Genomic DNA, 19,078 nt, shown 5'->3' on the forward strand with positions numbered 1-19,078 from the left:
ATGCCATTTTATCTATGTTGGGTTTTTTTTTATATATTTGATATCTGCCACTCATGCCACTAATTTATTTCCTATAGCATTATGAGGTTTTTGTTGTTGTTTTGGTTTGTCTTTTGTTTTTTTAACCATTTGGCCCATCGACTATTTTTGTAAGAAAGGCTTACTCTTGGCTTATTGTATCATCTTATTCTATTACTCTGATATCTTAATATTTTTTCGGACCTTGGGAATAAACCTTGTGCTTGAAATAACATTTTTATATTGCTATGTGGAAGCTGACCTGTAAGCATTTTCAATTTGTCTTAATTTTATCAACTTACCCCAAAGAGATTTTTGTTTGTTATTGTTAGTTGTCCTTCAAAATTACTGTTCTGTCTTATCATTGTGTGAGAGGGTACTTCAGTCAATATTTTAGATTGCTACCATTTTTTTTAAAAACATCTGGTTTTCTGAGAAAATATTGAAGTTAACTTCAGAGTTTCTAAATGCTTCTATGAATAATTTATTTTTTCGCCAAGTGAAACTGGGCCAATTATAACTGAGTACCCCTGTGTGTTTTGAATATTCGTCCCTCAGTGATGCATTAAATGCAGAAGCTGATTTTATTATCCTGTTTGAATTAAGGGTGAGGCGCTCAGGCAAATTCTGGTCAACCGTTACTATGGAAACATCAGACCTTCGGGAAGAAGAGAGAGCCTTACCAGCTTTGGCAATGGCCCACTGTCACCAGGAGGACCGAGCAAGCCCGGGGGAGGAGGTACACTTTGTGGTGTAATTACCTTCGTGTGTGAATCAAGTGTGTTCTATGATAGCTGCATGTTTCCTCCTAACAGGCTGAAATGCTCACAACAGATGAATTTGTGTTGCAAGTGTATTTTTTAGCAACTTGTTTTGTCTTTGGTCTACCATCAAATTGATGTCTAAACATATTTTCCTGCAAACTAGCATTTCCCTGCAACTAGATAGTGGCTAAGCCTTTTGCTCCTCCTTCCCATGCAGTGACCATCTTGGTGATGTTTGAATGATTTGAGGGATTTGATTTTATTGCACTTCGTCTCGTGATTGTTAGGACTCTTGTCTTTCCATAAAATAATGAGGATATTGGCACCCAGGATAGTGAAAGCTGCCATTTATTACACATTTACTGAATGCCAGGGGCTTTCCTAAGTGCATTGCATTCTTTGTCTCATTTTCTCCTCCCGGCTACTCATTATATGATAGGTACAGTCTATCCCAGTTCCACAGAGGAAATGGAAGCTTGTTAGTGGCTGGTCTGTAATTTCAGCCTGGTATATCTAATTCTAATGCCCATGCTGTGTACATCCACAAACTCCTATGGGAGTTTACAAAAAAAAATCCCTGTACAGAAGTGCTTACTTTAAATCAGTTTAAGCACAATTACAGGTAAAAGATACAAAAACATGGAACTCAAAGGTGGGTCTTACCTAGTTTGTGTTTTTAGGCAGTGCTCAAAGCACAGATGTGAGTTGCCTGATTTCCTGTCTTATGGTGATGACTGTGGGGCAGCTTCAGATCCTTGGTGGGTTCCATGTATAGCACAGAAATACTCAGTGTACGCTTAATTTGTCCTAGCACATGCTAAGGAGGAAGCCTGGACTTCTCACTAAATGAAAACTGGAAGCATAGCTGCCCAGTTCATGGAGCTATGCTGGCTTCAGTGAAGATGCAGTTCTCAAGGCATCCTAGAGATGAGAACTTGGCCTTTCAAATCCAAAAATCAATGCAGAGGTTCTTCACATAATCTCTCAAAACCATTCTCTTTACTTTCTGTAGTGAGGTCATTTAACAATTATGTGAAGCCCCTGGGGAGGCATCATGACAGGGATTTGGAAATGCAAGACAGACTCTGCTCTGAGAAGCTGTAGCAGAGAGAATGTGCAACCCAATTTCTACCTTGTGCTATAGATATAAGGACAAGTCAAGGACAAGCAGCATAAAGGAGGTGACATTGGAATTGAGTTCTGCACGAAAGGACAGATAGACAATTTTCTGCTTTTTGAAGCTGATCAGCCCATTTCTCCATGTGCGTTCATGGTTTAGTCATTGCCAATAGTAATACAAGGCAAGTCCTTAAATATGTACCTTCCAAACACAGTCAGAATCCATTCTAAATGGCATAGGTCTTCTTAAGTATATTCATCTCCCCCATCCCCAGCTCTTGGCTCCACGCCAAGCAGTGAGCAAACATTTGTTGAATGAATAAACAGATAAATTATGTAAAAGAGTAAGTTGGGGATTAGAGTGGGCTTGTTAAAAAGAGAGCTAAAGTGATCATTATAGGCTAAGCTTCCTTGAGAGTGTTCTAAGAAGTGTTTGACTTTGGTTTGTTTCTGAAACCAGTTCTGAACTCTGCCACAAGTAATTGTGTTTTAATGTAAGGGAGAGTCTTTGCTGGCTGGCTTTAGGTCCCTTGCTGGAAATGTATCATTCTTTTTTCATCTTACCTGTCTGAATTCAAACACCATCTCTGCTGCTGACAAGCTGGGTGTCCTTAGGGAAAGCACCTTCATCGCTCTGTGTTAATAATCAGTATTTTCCTTGTGGGATTAAAAGGGTTAAAAGAGATGAACATGGGTAAAGCATTTAGTGCATAAAGTGTTGGTGCGTAGTAAGTATGCAGCAAACATTAGCTGTTCTGATTGTGCTTAGTAAAAACAATATTCCATCTTCTTAGGGGGAGGTTCCGGATCCAGCTCTATGAGCAGGGGTGAGATGAGTCTGGCCGAGGTTCAGTGTCACCTTGACAAGGAGGGGGCTTCCAATCTAGTTATCGACCTCATCATGAACGCATCCAGTGACCGAGTGTTCCATGAAAGCATTCTCCTGGCCATTGCCCTTCTGGAAGGAGGCAACACCACCATCCAGGTAGGAAGGCAGCTTGGCTACTGGTATGGCATCCCTGCTGAGCAGGAGGAGAGTCTGTTCTGGGAGCCAGATGTCTGGGTGGTACCAAGGCTTGTTTGAGAGACAGCTCATTCTGAGGGCACAAAATTCTGTTTTGAAAAATGAATTCTGCTAGTATCCTGCTGTGATCATTTGGTCATAAATCAGACTTGGTTCCAGAACATGAGTTACATTTGAAAACTGATAAAACGCTGAGAATATGCAAAGGAAACTGGCCTAAGATCTAGCACATAGTGGGCACTCCATAAATGTTTGTTGAATAAGTAAATGATTGCATGAAGTTTATTTACAGTTTTTATCCAAGATTGTAGGGGATCTCATCACAAGATGACCAAAAGAGTTTGAACTGTGTGTGCTATTTAGAAGATTTAACTTTTATGTATCTATAGATACCACAGCTGTTGCTTCTGATAAATTTACCTACCTTTTAACTGAAAGTTTAATAAAGCCAAATCGATTTGAAATACTAGAGATACCAGGCTATGTTAGTCAGAAATGAATAGATGACTTTTTGAAAGGTAGGTATGATATATATTTAAAAATAATAATAAAAACTCAAATTCTATTTCTAGTTCACTTTTTATAGATGTCCTTAAAAAACAATTTTCATGATTTTTTCTTCCACAACAGTCATCTTAGAACATGAATTTTAATAATACATAAATAACATAACTTTTAGATATGATCCCTTTAAATATTTTTAATACCTCCTTTACGCACTCTTCCTTCTTTGTTAGCTCTCTGAGTAAGAGTTTTTTTTGGACGTGTATCTATGTACAGACTTGTGTACACATACACACACATATATATTTTGATAAAAGCTTTATTGAGATATAATCCACATACCATAAAATTCACCCTGATGTATATATTTGACCTGACATATTCTTGGCCTTGAATTGAAATTCAGAGTCTCGGTTAATGAAGTCTTGGTTCTTTGTGCAACTTTGAAAAGGGCGTTTCTTCCTGTGAGTCACTGTGCCCCGGGCCAGGGTGCCTGGCTTGGCAGGTGCAGCACAGGTGAGATTTCAGTCCCTGCTTGCTCCTCCAGCCAGCACCCTTGTGCCTTGGCACAACCTGTGCAGCCAACTGTGGTGGCCCTTTTCTTTCGCCTTCCAATCCCCGCTTCCCCCAATGTACACTTTTGAAGTTCATTGTCACGTGTTGCACCAGGTTGGGATTTGGGACAATGAGTGAGGCACCTGGGCCAGTGGCAAGGCCCACTGCTTGTCTAAGTTGTCACGTGGGCACGAGCCGTACACGTTGGGATTGCTTTTTATTTTGTCATGTGTGTGTGGGTGGGTCCTGCAGTCCTTCTCATCAATGGAATGTTGCCCAGCCACTGCTGTGTTCTGGGCTCCTGTGTTGGGAGGAAGCAGAGCTGAAATGCTCCTTGTCTTAGAACCACATGATTTCCTGTGATTAGAGCAGTTGAACTGAATAGTCATTGAGTCCTTTCTGCGTATGTGCTGCTATACCAGGGGCGATGATGGGGCAGTGGTTTCCAGACATGGGAGCCAGTTCGTCTGTGAGAATTTTCTCCAGGCATAGTCAAGTGTGGAAAATGAGGACAATGTGGTGAATTTTTCATAAACCAATGGATTCAGTTTGAAGACCTGGCCATTATTTTCTGAGATTATATCTCTCCAATCTTTATTCTTAGCCACAGTGTCTTCTTCAATGAAATGGTGTTGATTATGGATGATAGATTTTTTTTTTCTGTTGGCCAAATTAGAAGTTGGAAACCCTAGGTTGTTATTCCTTCCCTTCCCCAAATTTTAAAGCTTTACCAGTTTGAGAAATCCCAGAATCTCAGTCCTCAAGAAATTGAACCTCTAACAAGGATACGTGGATGTGCACATAGGATGCTATGTCTCAAGGATGACATTTAGTGCCCTCCAAGAAGTAGAAGTGATGCCGGGGAACCACCAAGGAAGAAGGACCAGCATCTCTCTGGGGAGTCTGCAGACGGTCTGTGGATGAAATGGGCTTTCAAGGATGGACATGGGACTGAAAGGGGGAAATTGGGCATGGACCTGGGGCATAAGGAATCTTTGTCATATTCCATGGTAGAGAGGGCCCAGAGGTGTGAGAGCAGCAGTTGGGTTTCCAGAACAGCGGTTGGGTCTTTCAGACCGAGGAGTGCTATGTAGAAGTGAAGGGCCTTGGATGGGGGTTGGGGTTCACATGTAGGAGCAGTGCAGCCCTCCAAGGGGCTTTGGAGCTGTAACGGAGGACTATACACCTGGCAGTAGAGGACAGGTAAACTGAGGAAAGCAGGGTCCCAAGGAGGCAGTCTAAGAATTAAAAAGTTAATGGGCAGTAATTTGTGGAAGAGCTGATGAGAACCTGAACTTAAATCTCTGATAAAAGAGTTCATATCTTGGGAGAGGATATTTTCTCATAATGGCACAAGAGAGCTCTCTGGGTGCTGGAAACATATTCGACCTCTTTGTTTGGGTGGTGGTTACATGACTGTGCACATGTTTAAAACTCCGTGATCATATCCTTTGCTGGGACACGGATGGAGCTGGAGACCATTATCCTTAGCAAAATAACACAGGAACAGAAAATCAAATACCGCATGTTCTCAGTTATAAGTGGGAGCTAAGTGATAGGAACACATGGACACTTATAGGGGGAACGACACCCACTGGGGCTTTTCGGAAGGTGGAGGTCGGGAGGAGGGAGAGGATGGAAAAATAACTAATGGGTACTAGGTTTAATACCAGAGTGGTGAAGCAATCTATATGATAAACCCCAGTGACACAAGCTTACCTATGTAACCTGCAATTGCAACCCTGAATTTAAAATAAAAGTTTAAAAAAGAAAAAAAAACAACAACTCAGTAAGCCATATGCTTAAAATTGGTGTGCTTTACTGTACCTATGTTATATGTCAATCAACAAATAAAAGAAATGAGGGCAGGGAATGAGACTCTGAACCTTGCTGGGACTAAAGGGGTGGGGGTGAGGGACAGGATATCACAAACAGAGACCCTGTCACTCCTTGCCCCAGGCCCAGGCCTGGACCTGCTGATACTTGGTAAATGTTGGCTGAAATGGCATCTGATTAGACGTGGAAGAGAAGTCAGAGGCCCCATTCGGTTCTGGGCTTGGCATCGGGATGACCAGGTGCACAAAGGCACCATTAATTAAGGACCAACAATGAAGTATAGTGGCTGGTGGGGCTGAGGGCCGCCAGCACTGAGGCTCCTGGGGAGACGATGTCTGTGGCTCTGGTGAGATGCCATGTTTTTCACGGAGCACCCTGATGGTGACGGCCAGGCACACAGAAGCTGTTTTTCCTTCAAGTTCTTTATCTTGTAAGGTCATTATGAATATTAGTTTCATGTTTTCACACATTTATTACTCATACACCCAGGCTGTAGATGAAATGCCATGATGGAGTTACCACAGTTCAGCCACGTGTGGAGCAGGGATGTTTTCTCCTGGGGGAACTCAGGGGTGGTGTGGGGGCCTGTGGACCCATGCCAGGATGGAAGGGTGCGGGTTTGGCCGCACGCACATGCTGTTTTCTCCTCCCCGCTTCTGTGACCCCTGGGGGGCCCAGTCTAACCCAGTGTCTCACAGGAGGCCGATGGTTCCAGGAAAATGCCTTCTAGCCTAGACTTGACTTGTCAGAGCCCCTTGGCCCCAAGCTTCTCTTTCTCTGGAGAAAATGATGTGGAACTAGGGTTGTGTCTGGGGCCAGTTAAGGACAGGAACCTTGAAGCCCCAGGGGGAGTGATTCAGAGTTTCGTCTTGCTGTTGAGAAGTTGGTTCAGAGTAGTAAGTGGCCAGCTGGGAAGTGAGCCTGACTTGGGCTAAGACCACAATGTGGCAATTAATGATTGCTGAGATGCTTTGCTCCACTGAAGACATGGTGGGTTCTTGCCGGAGCTGGTGGAGCACGGTCACTTCCTGTTCGGTGCACCATGGAGGGTCTCAGGAAGGGAAATGGGTCTGTGGTCAGCTGGCCTTCTTGAGATCCATGTTTCCTGATGACAGGTGGTAGAAAGGGGAGTTGCAGGGAAGCAGGCAGGCCTACACAGTTCCAGAAATGTATACAGTCTTCCCTCTGTGTTTGTCGGTTCTGCATCTGTGGATTCAACCAACTGCAGATTTAAAATATTTAGGGAAGGCTGGGCACAGTGGCTCAAGGAAACAGAAACTCAAGGAGGTTATGACTTACTCAGAGTTCCAGAGCTGGACAAAACCCATGATAAAATATCCTGTACCTCTTGTCCGTCCCACCTCCACCTGTAGTTATCTGTCACTGAATAACCACCTAAAAATTTAATAGCCTAAAGTGATGGCCATTTTGGTGCCTAGCATGATTCTGTGAGCTTGGGCTCAGCTGGGTGGTTCTTTTGCTCTGTGTGATCTTGGCTGAGTCTGCAACCATCAGGGGGTTGACTGGTCTTAGAACAGCTTACGTGGTCACTCATATGACTGTGGCCATTGGTGCTGGTCCTTTGCTGAGAGCTCAGCTGGGGGTACTGCTTGGAGTGCCTTGGTTCTCTTTGTGGTTTGGGCTTCTTAGAACATGGTGACTGGGTTCTGAGAAACAGTGTTTCAAGAAGCAGGAAGTGGAAGCTACTAGCCTTTTCAAAGCCTGGGTTTAGAATTCCTAGAATATCACTTCTATCACATTCTATTGGTCAAAGCCAGACATGAGGGCAGCCCCATTTCAAAGGCGGGGAGAAAAACTCCACCTCTTATTGTGAGGAGGGTATATGTATAAAAAGAGAGAATTGTTGGGGACCACCTTTGGGGACTGGCTTCCTCACCACCACCCCCATTATAATCGATTGAGCACCTACCATGGGTCAGCCAGGCCCCCAAGCTGGATGCTACAGCTGCAGGAAAGGGAGACACCATTGTCTCTGCAGTTGAGGAGTTTGGATCTCCCTGGATACTAAATCCCTTCTTTGCAAAAGTGTTGACTCTTGTCTTTCTCCTTTTGGATGTTGTAAGAAAATTCAGTCCTGCCTTAGGATAAGCTCACTGGGAATCACAGCACTCCAGAAATTCTAGATTTCATTGTCCAGACCCTAGAGGATTCAATTTATGGGAATCCACAAATAATGACATACAGTGCTTGCTAGGCACTCTCATGGAGGGTTTGCTCCCTTATTATGAAACCCTGTCATCCATCACATCATCACCTAAAGCCCTGAAATGCCTGGAAGCCAAATACAGGTTACTTCCCAGTCTGGCATAATGGACTCCCAGGGGTGGTGTCCCCAAGTCTCCCAGCATCTTTTCTTCCTGCCCCGGCTCCTGCGATGGTGATAACATCTGAGGGTAGATCGTGACTCCCAGACTTCTCCTACCTGGCTGCCATCAGAGCAGGCTTCACATTGAACCCTCCGCTTATGGGAACAAGGAGACAGTACCACAGCCCATGGATTTTCCAGAAACGGGTGACACATTGTCAGGTGACAGGATCACGCTTGTCTTGAAGAGAACTTCCGGCTTTTTCTCCCCACTCTGGTGCCACCCGCTTCCTGTCAGCCCCCAGAAGAAATATTTCCTTGTGGCTTGATGTTTTGTAGCAAGTGGGAAACTATAAAATAAGCATTTGCTTATGAATTAATTTTTGGCACACATGGGGCTCAGCAGGGCTCACGGCACTTTCATATCCGTCCTTCGAGTCCTTGCCAATTTCTATGTTCCTTCCTCCTAAGATGTTCCCACCAGCGCCTGGGGGAAGTTCCCTTCGCTTCCTCTTCCTTACAGAAGGACAGGGGCTGTCCTTACCTGGAATGAAGAGGAGGACAGGCTATCTTTGGACATACCTCGTTTTTTATTTTTGTTTTTTTTAAGCCAATACAGATGTTTTGGGATATATATGCTGACATGACCATAGAGAACCTCCTAGCACATTATGGGGATAGATAGTTAAACATTTTTTTGGAGAAATTGCTTCTGGTTTCAGAAGCACCGGGAATTTCATGTATCAAATGGCTGCCCACGTCTATTCCTATGCCAAAGTCTAGTCTACAGACACACCCGAAAAGGGTTTTCTTTTCTGCACGTAAGCAGCTAGAGATGGAAAATGTGAGAAGTGCTCCGTCAGGAAACTGGCCTGCAAATTCAGCAGAGAGAGTGATCCCTGGTTCATGAGGCCTTTCCTACACCACACTCTTTTTTTTTTTTTTGAGGTTGGCTTAAGAAATCAGCCCAAGAACCAGTGTTAGATAGGAAATCTCACATCCCTTCCGGAAGTCACCAACACAGTGTGGGAGGGACACGTTGGTTGGGCTGTCTCTGACCCCAGTTAGCAAAGAGATGAGGGCGGAAAGGGCAATTTGATTTGCCTCTGCTGGAAATGGAAGGCCAGTTTGTGAGGAAGATCAGCCTTGGTTTGACAGGGCAGTCACCCTGAGGAGGAGGAAAAGATTGGTGTGTGAGCAAGTTACGTAAATGGGTGTTGTTTTTGGCAGGGAAGTCAGGAATGAGTCACTTCTGAGCGGTGTTTTCTAACCTCAGGTTTTATCCATGTGGGAAAGGAGTGAAGCCAGCAGTGGAGTCAGGGCAGCTCTCCTCCTGCACGTGGGGGTTCGAGAGCTGTTGGCATTAAAGAAAGAGGGAGGCAGTGACTTGTCCCCAGCAGGCGTCCCCAGAGACGCTGCCCTTCTGCGGAAGCTGTGAGGGGTCAGCAAAGCCGCCCCAGGTTGGCTCAAGGACCAGCTTGGCTCCTTTGAGAAATGGTGGCGTAAAGGTTAGGGACTCAGGGAGGACCCCCTGGAAGGAGAGAGCCTATCACCTGCGGGCCACCAGACCACAATATTTGTGCTGGAATTCCAGCTCTGCCCCTGCCAGCCTTGAGTGACCTTGGGGTTTGTCAGGGCCACTTTGAAACTCAGTTTCCTCATCTGCAAAATGAGGGTTGGAAAAGCCTAGTCCCTTCCTTATGGAGTTACCAAGAACATGAGGGTAAAGTGTGTGGTCCGGTAGACATGTGGAGCTGCTGCCAGGGCTGCTGATTTTGTGGTGTGGGTACAGCCTGGGCTCAAGCCCTGCCTCCTATATGCCCACCTCAGGACTCCTGGCGAAGTCCACCTCACTCATCCCACTGGTTCCTGACTTGGAGAATAGGATGGTGACAGTTCCCACCTCAGAGAACTCCTGAGATGTTTTCACAGACTATTTATAGAAAGCACCTCACGTGGCATCTGGCCAATACAAAGATCTCAAGATGATGTGCTTCTTATTTTTATTTGTTCATATATATTTTTAAGAGATAGGGTCTTGCTATGTTGCTGAGGCTAGACTTGAACTCCTGGGCTCAAGCATTCCTCCTCCCTCAGCCTCCTGAGTAGCTGGGACTATAGGTGCTGACCACCATGCTCGGTTCTAATTAATAATATTTTTATTTATTTTAAATAAATGCTGTATTTTGTGAAATTTGTTTTCTGTCTAAAATCCTACTTCTGATATTTTCTATTTTTGCATAGTGGTTTATCATCCAGCGGGCCTGGGGGACGCTCTGTTTTATGTTATTTTCACACTCAGTTGACCCAAGTCCTTCTGACTGTATATTAAAAATGATTTTAGAACTCCAGGACATTGGGAAATTTCATTGCCTTGGGTACAGGTTATTTAGGTTGGTGCAAAAGTAATTGCAGTTTTTGCCACTAATAGTAATGAGAGACATTCTGGGATGAAGCAGAAAGAAAAACAGCAATCTAGTCACTTCTTTGTGGTTTGAAGTGCTCCCTGGCCCAGGCCATTGTCTTGTCTGTCCTTTTTTCCTTTCCTTTCTTTCCCTCCTTCTCTTCCTTTCCTCCTACTTTATCTGCCTTTGACCTGAACACCTCACACCCTTCTTCACCATTCCCAGGAAACTGGACTGTTATTGAACAGGAGTCCTTGAGGATTATTGGTCTGAATCCAGGTCTTAAGGAAGAAGCTCAAAATTCAAAAGTCGTTACATTCTTAGGCATATCAGACTTGAGTGAGCCCTCCTGCAGAAGAAGATGGCAGTTCCCACAACTCTGCCCTGGTCATCCTTAGCGCAGCTCTCTGAGTGACGGCAGACAGTAGGTAATGCATGCACCTACTGGCATTCAGTTTCCCAGTTCGGGGCAAGAAATTACTGCAAGAATTGTCAGCATCATTCATCTGTGAGTCCTTCCAGGTTGGTTATAAAAGGCACAATCCCTGTGAGGTGGTCGCAGGGGAGAATGTGCATCCTGGTTCATGCTTCCAGAGGAGCTGGAGACCCAGCGTGATTTTTCTTCTTTCCTGAGTAGCAGAGCCAACAATATGGGCAGAAGTGGACAGTTACATACATCTGCTTGTCTGGCCTTCCATGAGAGGACTGCAGTTGTTGAGGGGGAAGGCGGAGGGGAAGAACTTTGGAAGCAGAATGTTAATCTCCTTCCTTTCTGCGAAACCTAGAAGCAGGAGTTTGTTTCTTGTTCGTTTGTCTGTTTGTTCGTTTGAGATGGAGTCTCACTATGTCACCCAAGCTGGAGTGCAGTGGCGCGATCTCAGCTCACTGCAACCTCCGCCTCATGGGTTCAAGCAATTCTCCTGTCTCAGCCTCCTGAGTAGCTGGGACTACAGGTGCCCACCCCCACGCCCAGCTAATTTTTTGTATTTTTAGTAGAGATGGGGTTTCTACATGTTGGCCAGGCTGGTCTTGAGCTCCAGACGTCAAGTGATCCGCCCGCCTCAGCCTCCCAAAGTGCTGGGATTACAGGCGTGAGCCACCACGCCGGCTAGGAATTTGTTTCTAAGAGGAGATGTCTTCAGAGAGAACCTCAGGTTTTCCACAGTCTCTAAAATTTTACTAAAAGTGCAGAGAAAAATGACAGAGAAGACCTGGAAATTTTTGTAAAGTGAGGCATCAATTCATTTTATCCCACTGAATCCTCAACGGGTCCAGATATTCCTTATTTCTTTCTCTTCCTTCTGGTCTAGCAAGAGGTCTGTGCTCTTCCTAACTTTCTTTAGTGACTTCCGAGTGTGAGATGCCTCTTGGGAACTGCCAGGCAGAGGATTGGTCAGTCCTCCTCTGGAGGTTCAGGGATTAGTAAATGGTAGCCCACGGGAAAAATCCAGACAGTTGCCTGTGTTTGTAGATAAAGTTTTATTGGTGCATAGCTGCAGTTTTTCCTCTGGGATTGTCCTAACTGCTTTCCTGCTTCAAGGGCAGAGTTGAGTAGTTGTGACAGAGAGCTGCGATGACCCTCAGCGTGTGAAATGTTTACCATTTGGCCCTTTGGAAAAATGTTTGCTGACCCTAGGGTTTGTTTAATCTTTACTATGTAGATGTTAAACTGCCTAAGGGAAAGAACCACAGTATTTCCCCTTTGTTCTGTGCGCCTCATCCCCTGGTATGGCAATTTTTAAGTAAATATTCACCAGATGAGCAATATCCTAAGTCCCAAGATATGTTGGCCACTTACTCAGCTAATAAATGGGAATTCAGGGAAACAGGCTGGGGCCTCCCTCCCTCCCTTCCTCCCTCTCTGTCTCCCTCCCTCCTTCCTTCCTTCCTTCCTTTCTTTCTTCCTTCCCTCCCTCCCTCCTCCCTTCCTTCGTTCCCCTCTTTCCCTCCTTCCTTCCTTCCTTCCTTTCTTCCTTCCCTCCCTCCCTCCTCCCTTCCTTCGTTCCCCTCTTTCCCTCCTTCTCTCCTTCTCTTTCCTTCCTTCCTCCTTCCCTTTCTTTTCTTCTTTTTCTCTTTCTTTTCCTTTCTCTTTCTTTTGTTTTCTTTCTTTCTCTCTCTTTCTCACTGTCTTTGTTTTTCTTTCCCTCCTTCCCTCCCTCCCTCTCTTCCTCCCTCCCTTCTTTCCTTCCCTTCCTTTCCCTTTTTCCTTCATTTTTTTCTTTCTTTTCTTTCTTCCTTTTGGTGGGGGCAGACAGGGTTGTTTTTTAAAAGACGTTTTCTTTCCTAGAGTCATCTCTGCTTTCCCCACATAGCCTCTGCCAGGATGTACTCCATCACCCCAGTTTACTACCTTTCAACACAGATTCGGGAGGCAGACAAAGCAGGACATTCCTTAGGAAATTGTATATGTAGCCTGAGAGTCCAGACAACTGCGATTACAGACTTTTGATCTGTGAGCCCCCTCTGACCGTCCTACCCCAAAGCATCATGTTTTCAGGTTAGTCACTCCCTTATGGCTTAATGCTGTGCTATTTCTGTGCCTCCTACAAACGTTTTCGTAGTGGTAAACACAGGGACTTCTCAGGGCATATACGGTTGACCTTAAAACATCTGAAATGTTTTAAGGCCCCATCTCCAGCCTGTTTGCCTTCTTTTTCTACCGATCCCCTTGGGTAATCTCATCTACTGCCCAGGCCTCCAGCAGCCATTTATGCCAACACCTCCCAAAGATACAGCTCTCGGTCCCACCTCTCTGCCGATTTCTAGATTTCTGCTGAAATCCCTGATGGGCATCTCCACTTGTGTTAGCTATAAGTTAGCAGGACCCCATGATGCTGTCATCTCCCTTCCTCCATTCTATTTGCCCTCTCGTGTTCCATAGCTTTGTCAGTGGACTCACCACCAGCCAAGGATACCCAAGCTAGAAGCTTTGCAGTCATCAGACTTCTTTTTCTCTTGCTTTTCTCCAGGAACTAATCTGTGCCCACTCTACCTCCTGGGAGTTTAACCATTGTTAGGACTTATAATGAGCCAGATAGTTGGCACTGTGAATTCAGAGTGGCCCAGCTGGGAATGGAGGAGCAGCGGTTTGAAACTAGGCACTGTTACTTCAGGATTCAGATTCTTGACCACCAGGCTTGACCGCCTGCCAGCATAGGGCTGCTGAGATCTGCACCTGTCAGCCTTTTTGCCTGGATAACTGAGATAGCCTTTTAGTGGCCTCCTGCCTCTGGGCATTTCTCTCTTCCACGCGGTTGTCAGTGATGACCCCCAAATGGAACCCTCGCTACCTGCTTCCCCATCTGAACAGCCTTCTGTGGAGTATGGAGCCCATGGCCACCCTGATGGAACCCATCAGTGCCTCACGTGGTCTGGCCCCACCTGGGTTTCTCCACTCAGTCCCCTACGCTTATTGTCCTGCAGCTGCAACTCATGCCTGCCAATCCCCAGCGGGGCCATGAACTCAGATGCCTTTGCTTCATGTGGGACGTGCCCTCATTCCCTTTGGCAGGCTCCCCAAGCCCTGATTGAAATGTCTCCTACTCTAGAAACTTCCTCTTGATCCCCTGAGGCAGAGATAATGGGTTGTGCTTCATTTACTGTAGTAATGACCACACTTCAACTGGAGCTTGACTGTAAGACCCGAGGGGGCAGAGACCAAGTCTGTCTTCACTCTGAGTCCCCTCGAGGAGCCTCCACATGTGCTGGATGAAAGGTCCTCAGTGTGTACATGATGAATCAGTGTGGATACTCCTACTGTATAAAGTATTCTGAGAATTCACTGAGATAATATGTGGAAGGCACTCAGCTCAGCATGGAGCTTTTCACACATCGTAACAGCTCATCCAAAGCAACTCTGCTTACTGTTTGGTTGTTTATCTTCCCTCACCCACTAACTCGCCCAAGGGTGCACTTTCTTCCGGGGTCAAGTCTCCATCTGACTCCCCAGCACTCAGACTGTAAATGTAGAGATAGAAGTTCTGACCCAATGTGGCCACCGTGTTACTTTAGCTTTCTTACCATTTCTGAATAGAAACATGAGGATGTGAAATGTGAACTTGTGTTGTTGATGGTTATTGCCATTTTAAAGGGGACCTTCTTTAGGTGTGGGAGGGAGTTGATCTGAGCCCATGGGAAATACATGTCAACTTGGAGAAATAGCCTTATGATGGCAGCAGTCCTCTTTTCTTCTTATTTGTAATAATGATGGACAGTAGTGGTAACAAGTGCTCACGTACCACGGGCTAGCCAGGCGCCCTCACTGCATGGTCTCATCCATCTTCCTGGGGCGCCTATGTAGTAGGTACTGTTTTGATCCCTTTCTGCTAATGAGGAAATAGAGGATCCAAGAGGTCAGGTTATATGCTCAGAGTCACAGAGCCAGCTGGTAGTTGTGCCAGGGTTTGTTTTCTGCCAGAACGTGAGTTTGTAACCTCTCTACCATGCCGCCTCCTTACTCCACCAATTTTCCAGGCACAGACATGGCCGCTTCAAGGACTTTGTGTCTGTTTGCCAGGCAGTTTGGAAGTTGTGGCTCCACATTTTGTTTTCTTTGGTAGTGGAGTCTTTGTGGGAGACACTGTGCCCTCCTGATAATCAGAAGGCAGCTCGAGTGGTCAGTGTATTTGCTTTGTTTATAAGGTCTGCCCGTGAATTCTGAAGGAGGAAATCATGAAAGACTTTTCCTTTTAGACTGGGCATCTCATTTGCCAAATGACAATTATGTGTGCTACATACATGTACTTCCAGCAAGTTCCAGGTTCCCAGGTCTTAGGAAAGTTAATGACAAGAAGACTGTCCTACAGAACTTCCTCACTGTGGAAGAGATTGACAGCAGCTCATCTAATTAGGGCCCTTATGAAAAGTTGGATTAATAGCGATTTTTGTTTTTCGCTTGCGTCTAAAGAAGCATATGTTCTTTGGCATCATGTGATGGTTATTAGATCTCAGCTTTTGCCCGTTTTGCTCAGAGAAGCTAAATGCACCAGATACTCCCCACATCTGAGTCTTTACTGGTTGAAGAATATTCATGTTTGGGCGAAGGGAAAGGGAGGAAGGTCTTCTCATTTTATAAAGTGCCCAGCACTGTGCATGGAGCCAGTAGATACTCTATCTGGACTACATGAAATAGTCCCAATTGCAGATAAGGAAACTGAGTCTGAAAAAAGCCATGTGTCTTACCCAAAGTCACCCAGTTGGCAGAGCTGGGATTTGAACACAAGGCCCTCAGAAGTCTCTCAGCTTTCTACCATGCTAGCCAGCCTTTAAGTTACATGAGTCCAATGTGAGGGAGCTATTCAGTGCCCTGTACCCACTTTGGAGCTCTGCCTACTAGAGAGCAGTGTCTATCTTGTTTTCGTTTGGGGTGGGAACAGGCTGCACTGGTTATTTGATCTGAGAAGCAAGTAGTCACTGCTTGGTTAGCCAATGAGTTTTAAAGGTAGACCTTTAAAATGGAGTGGAATGGAAGCACATTTTTTTTTAATAACAATGCATGAGCTTTTCCTTAATTTCTGCTGGTGTCTTTCTTGTGGGTAGCTTCCTCACAATTGTTAGAGGAGAGCTTGTCCCGGACATAAGAAAGGCTCTTCCTCAGTTATTGTTTCTGTAGGTTTTCTGGAATTCATCTTGAGGGTAAGAGTGAAGGCTGGGATGCACTGCAGATAGCTATTGCAAACCCCTCTACTATTTCCAATTAGTGGATACATGTGTGAGTTGTGTGCCTGTCTTCTATTTACAAGAGGAAGTATCCCGTTTAATTTTATTTTCACACCAAAAACCCAAGTGTTAAGAGAACACGGTGTTTTAACACTCCCTCGGTTATCAGCTGCAGAGCGGAGGTTGTATATTGTCACATACAGTTTTTGGAGTATATTTCTACATTTGTTACCTGGCAACATTGCTGCATTGGGACGCGAAGTTGTATTGGTTCCTAGCAGACCCTCACTGTTCGTACTGTAGAAGGCAGAAGTTGTTTTCCTCCGCAGGGATTTAGAAGAGAAGGCACAAGGCTAGTGGGGTTTGGCTGACAGATGGGCTGATGCGCTTCAGTGACATGACCCAGAACCAGGCACTGGGCAGGGGATGTGGACTCTTGTCCTGTCCCAACAACAGCTCCCTGTAATGCAAGGTCTGGTTCCTCACGTGGTAGACAAGGGTTAGTATTAGGTAACCTTGAATACTAATTCGTGATTCTTTATCTTCTCAAAGTAAAAACAAAACAACAAACTTTTGTTCTGGTCATTTTGTGAGTCATCTGAGCACTTGCAGTACCATAATGGCAAATAGCTAATACATGGCACCTTTTCAGTTGCTCACATTGGATACCCAATTCCCTGCCTTCATTTATGCATTATTGTGGTTTTGACCACCTACTGGTTCTGATGAGAGAGGAAATCCCGTAGTAGGAGTGATAGCCAGAGCATCTCTTGCTGAGGTGACCCCCTGAGCTGATTATAGCACTATGGGGTATTTTGTTTTGCTGATACATAATACATTGAAAACACTGTATATAGAGTTTTTTGAATGCTTAAGTGGGGCCTCCATATACACTGAGATCATTTTATCCCCCCTACCTTCCACTGCATTTCACTGACACTTAACCCCGAAGACATTTGCATTGGAAACTTTGCATTATCTGTTTGAAAGTCCTCTCAGTTCAAGCCACACATTCTAAGACTCAGCAAAAGCTTATTGACACCAAGGGCATTGAATTCACCAGCACCTGTAACGTTTCTTGAAGAATGCTTGCTAGGGAAAAGTTCCCATGGTAACTGTTTTTAAAAGAGTTTTGTAGCATCAACAGGTTAGACATGAAGTCAAAATCATGGAGCTCAGCAGCATACTCTATAAGCACATACTCCTTTTTAACCACCCCCTAACAAAGACACGGAAGCAACCTGTTCTTAAGCCCTGATGGGCACTGGAGGGTCTAGCCAGGTTGGGCTGGATTTCAGGGGACCTGATTTGTGTTTCCCTGTGCAGTGCTCGTTTCCATCACCATCTTTAAGGAGGAGCCCTTTTCCATCCACTGGACTCTTACCATCGTGCCTGTTAAGGAACAAAAAGACAACTGGTTAGGCCTGGAGGGTATGTGGAAACCATCAGTTACCTTTGAATATACCTGTGGTGCTCCAACCTCCTTTAGAAAACCCAAGATGCCATTTTAATGATGCTTTGCTCTTGGGTATCAAATTTACTCCTTAATTTACCTCAGGAGATGTTCTAAGAGGAAGCCACAAGATTCCATACCTGCTGTTGTTGTTTTAGAGCTGGTGGATTTTTTTTTTTTTTAATCCGCGGAGGAGGACTTGACCCTGCGGGTTCCTAACTTGGATGGCCATGCAGAGCACCCTTAACTTGGAAATCTATATCCTGCTGTTTAAACTTCAAGATGATTCCTATCTGGATTAAAGTCCTCAACCAGCAGGCCGAGGCAAACTCTAAAGAAAAACAAGGTCATGCTGCATTTTTTTTTGGTAAGCACAGGAATCAACAAAGAGATGTTATGTAACTTCTATTTATATCCTCCTTGCTCACTATCTGCAGGCAGACAAGAGTCGCTGAGAAGGGATTTAATGAGCTCTCTGGGTTTGCTCACCTTCCTGAGCTGGTAGGAACCAGCTTGTTCTCAAATGCGTCAGTAAAGAATCTGGCTGTGGGTGGGCGGCCGGGGTAGGTGGACTGCGTTGTTGCTATGGTGTTTTTTAATTCCCCTGTCTCTCAAAGATCTCACTCCCCCCTTCCCTGACTCCTTCCTTTTGCCCCCTTCCTTTCTTTCTTTCTTTTTTTTTAAATCTGTAAGCTTCCTTGTTTCTCACACCTACTCATGATTCTTGGAGCTGTCTCCGGAAACAGAATATTTTCCCTCTCCTTCCTAAGTGCTCAGCTCCCCCATTGTGTAGCCCCGGGACATCAGAAGTTGTTTTCTAAGGTGTATTTTTTCCACCCTCCCTTATTTCTTTTCCCATGATTTTTTTTATTACCAACCCCTCCATGAGAGGGACCTATCCTAGGAGTCTTCCATCTTGCCTGATAGAAGTTTTCTCTGGCATATTCCAAATTCAGATTGCTCCAAAACCAGGTGAAGTCTGTTGCTAGTTGGACAGTCGGTATGGCCTGGAGGAGAAGGGCTGTTTGTATTTCCATGCATCCTCCTTTGTCCTCTTGCCCTGGGTGAAGCAATGACGTCTCTGTCTCCTCTAGTGCGTTATAAAATAGAACCGCAAGAAAACAAGAGAATGGGTTTACCCCAAAATCATAATTCCTGGAGCTTGGGTAACTCCTGTTACCTGAAGGTTGCAGGTTGAAATGACTCAGCTTGCATTTAATTAAAAAAAAAAAAATGCTGCCCCATCAGATTCTCAGCAGGGACGACGAATGCACCTTGCTGAGAACCCTATGGCTGCCCAGGGAGTGGCCCCCTGCACCCTGGCCGGCCTGGTGGTGGCCATAGAGGCTTTTGAGATGGCTCTGTGTTGTCCATCACATTCCCACCAGAGCAGAGACAGTTAGAAGATGTGAGTAG

General features: G+C 45.2%; 1 protein-coding gene across 1 annotated transcript in view; it reads left to right on the forward strand.

The window, feature by feature from the left end:
* ITPR1 (inositol 1,4,5-trisphosphate receptor type 1) overlaps positions 1 to 19,078 on the forward strand; it is a 354,118-nt gene that overhangs the window by 239,002 nt on the left and 96,038 nt on the right. Inside the window, exons 43-44 of the mRNA XM_055109477.2 lie at positions 625 to 757; positions 2,696 to 2,886. Of these exons, the coding sequence (XP_054965452.1) occupies positions 625 to 757; positions 2,696 to 2,886 (324 nt within the window). The remainder of the gene's footprint in view (positions 1 to 624; positions 758 to 2,695; positions 2,887 to 19,078) is intronic.

Source organism: Pan paniscus, chromosome 2, assembly GCF_029289425.2.
Source record: "Pan paniscus chromosome 2, NHGRI_mPanPan1-v2.0_pri, whole genome shotgun sequence".
Taxonomy (NCBI): domain Eukaryota; kingdom Metazoa; phylum Chordata; class Mammalia; order Primates; family Hominidae; genus Pan; species Pan paniscus.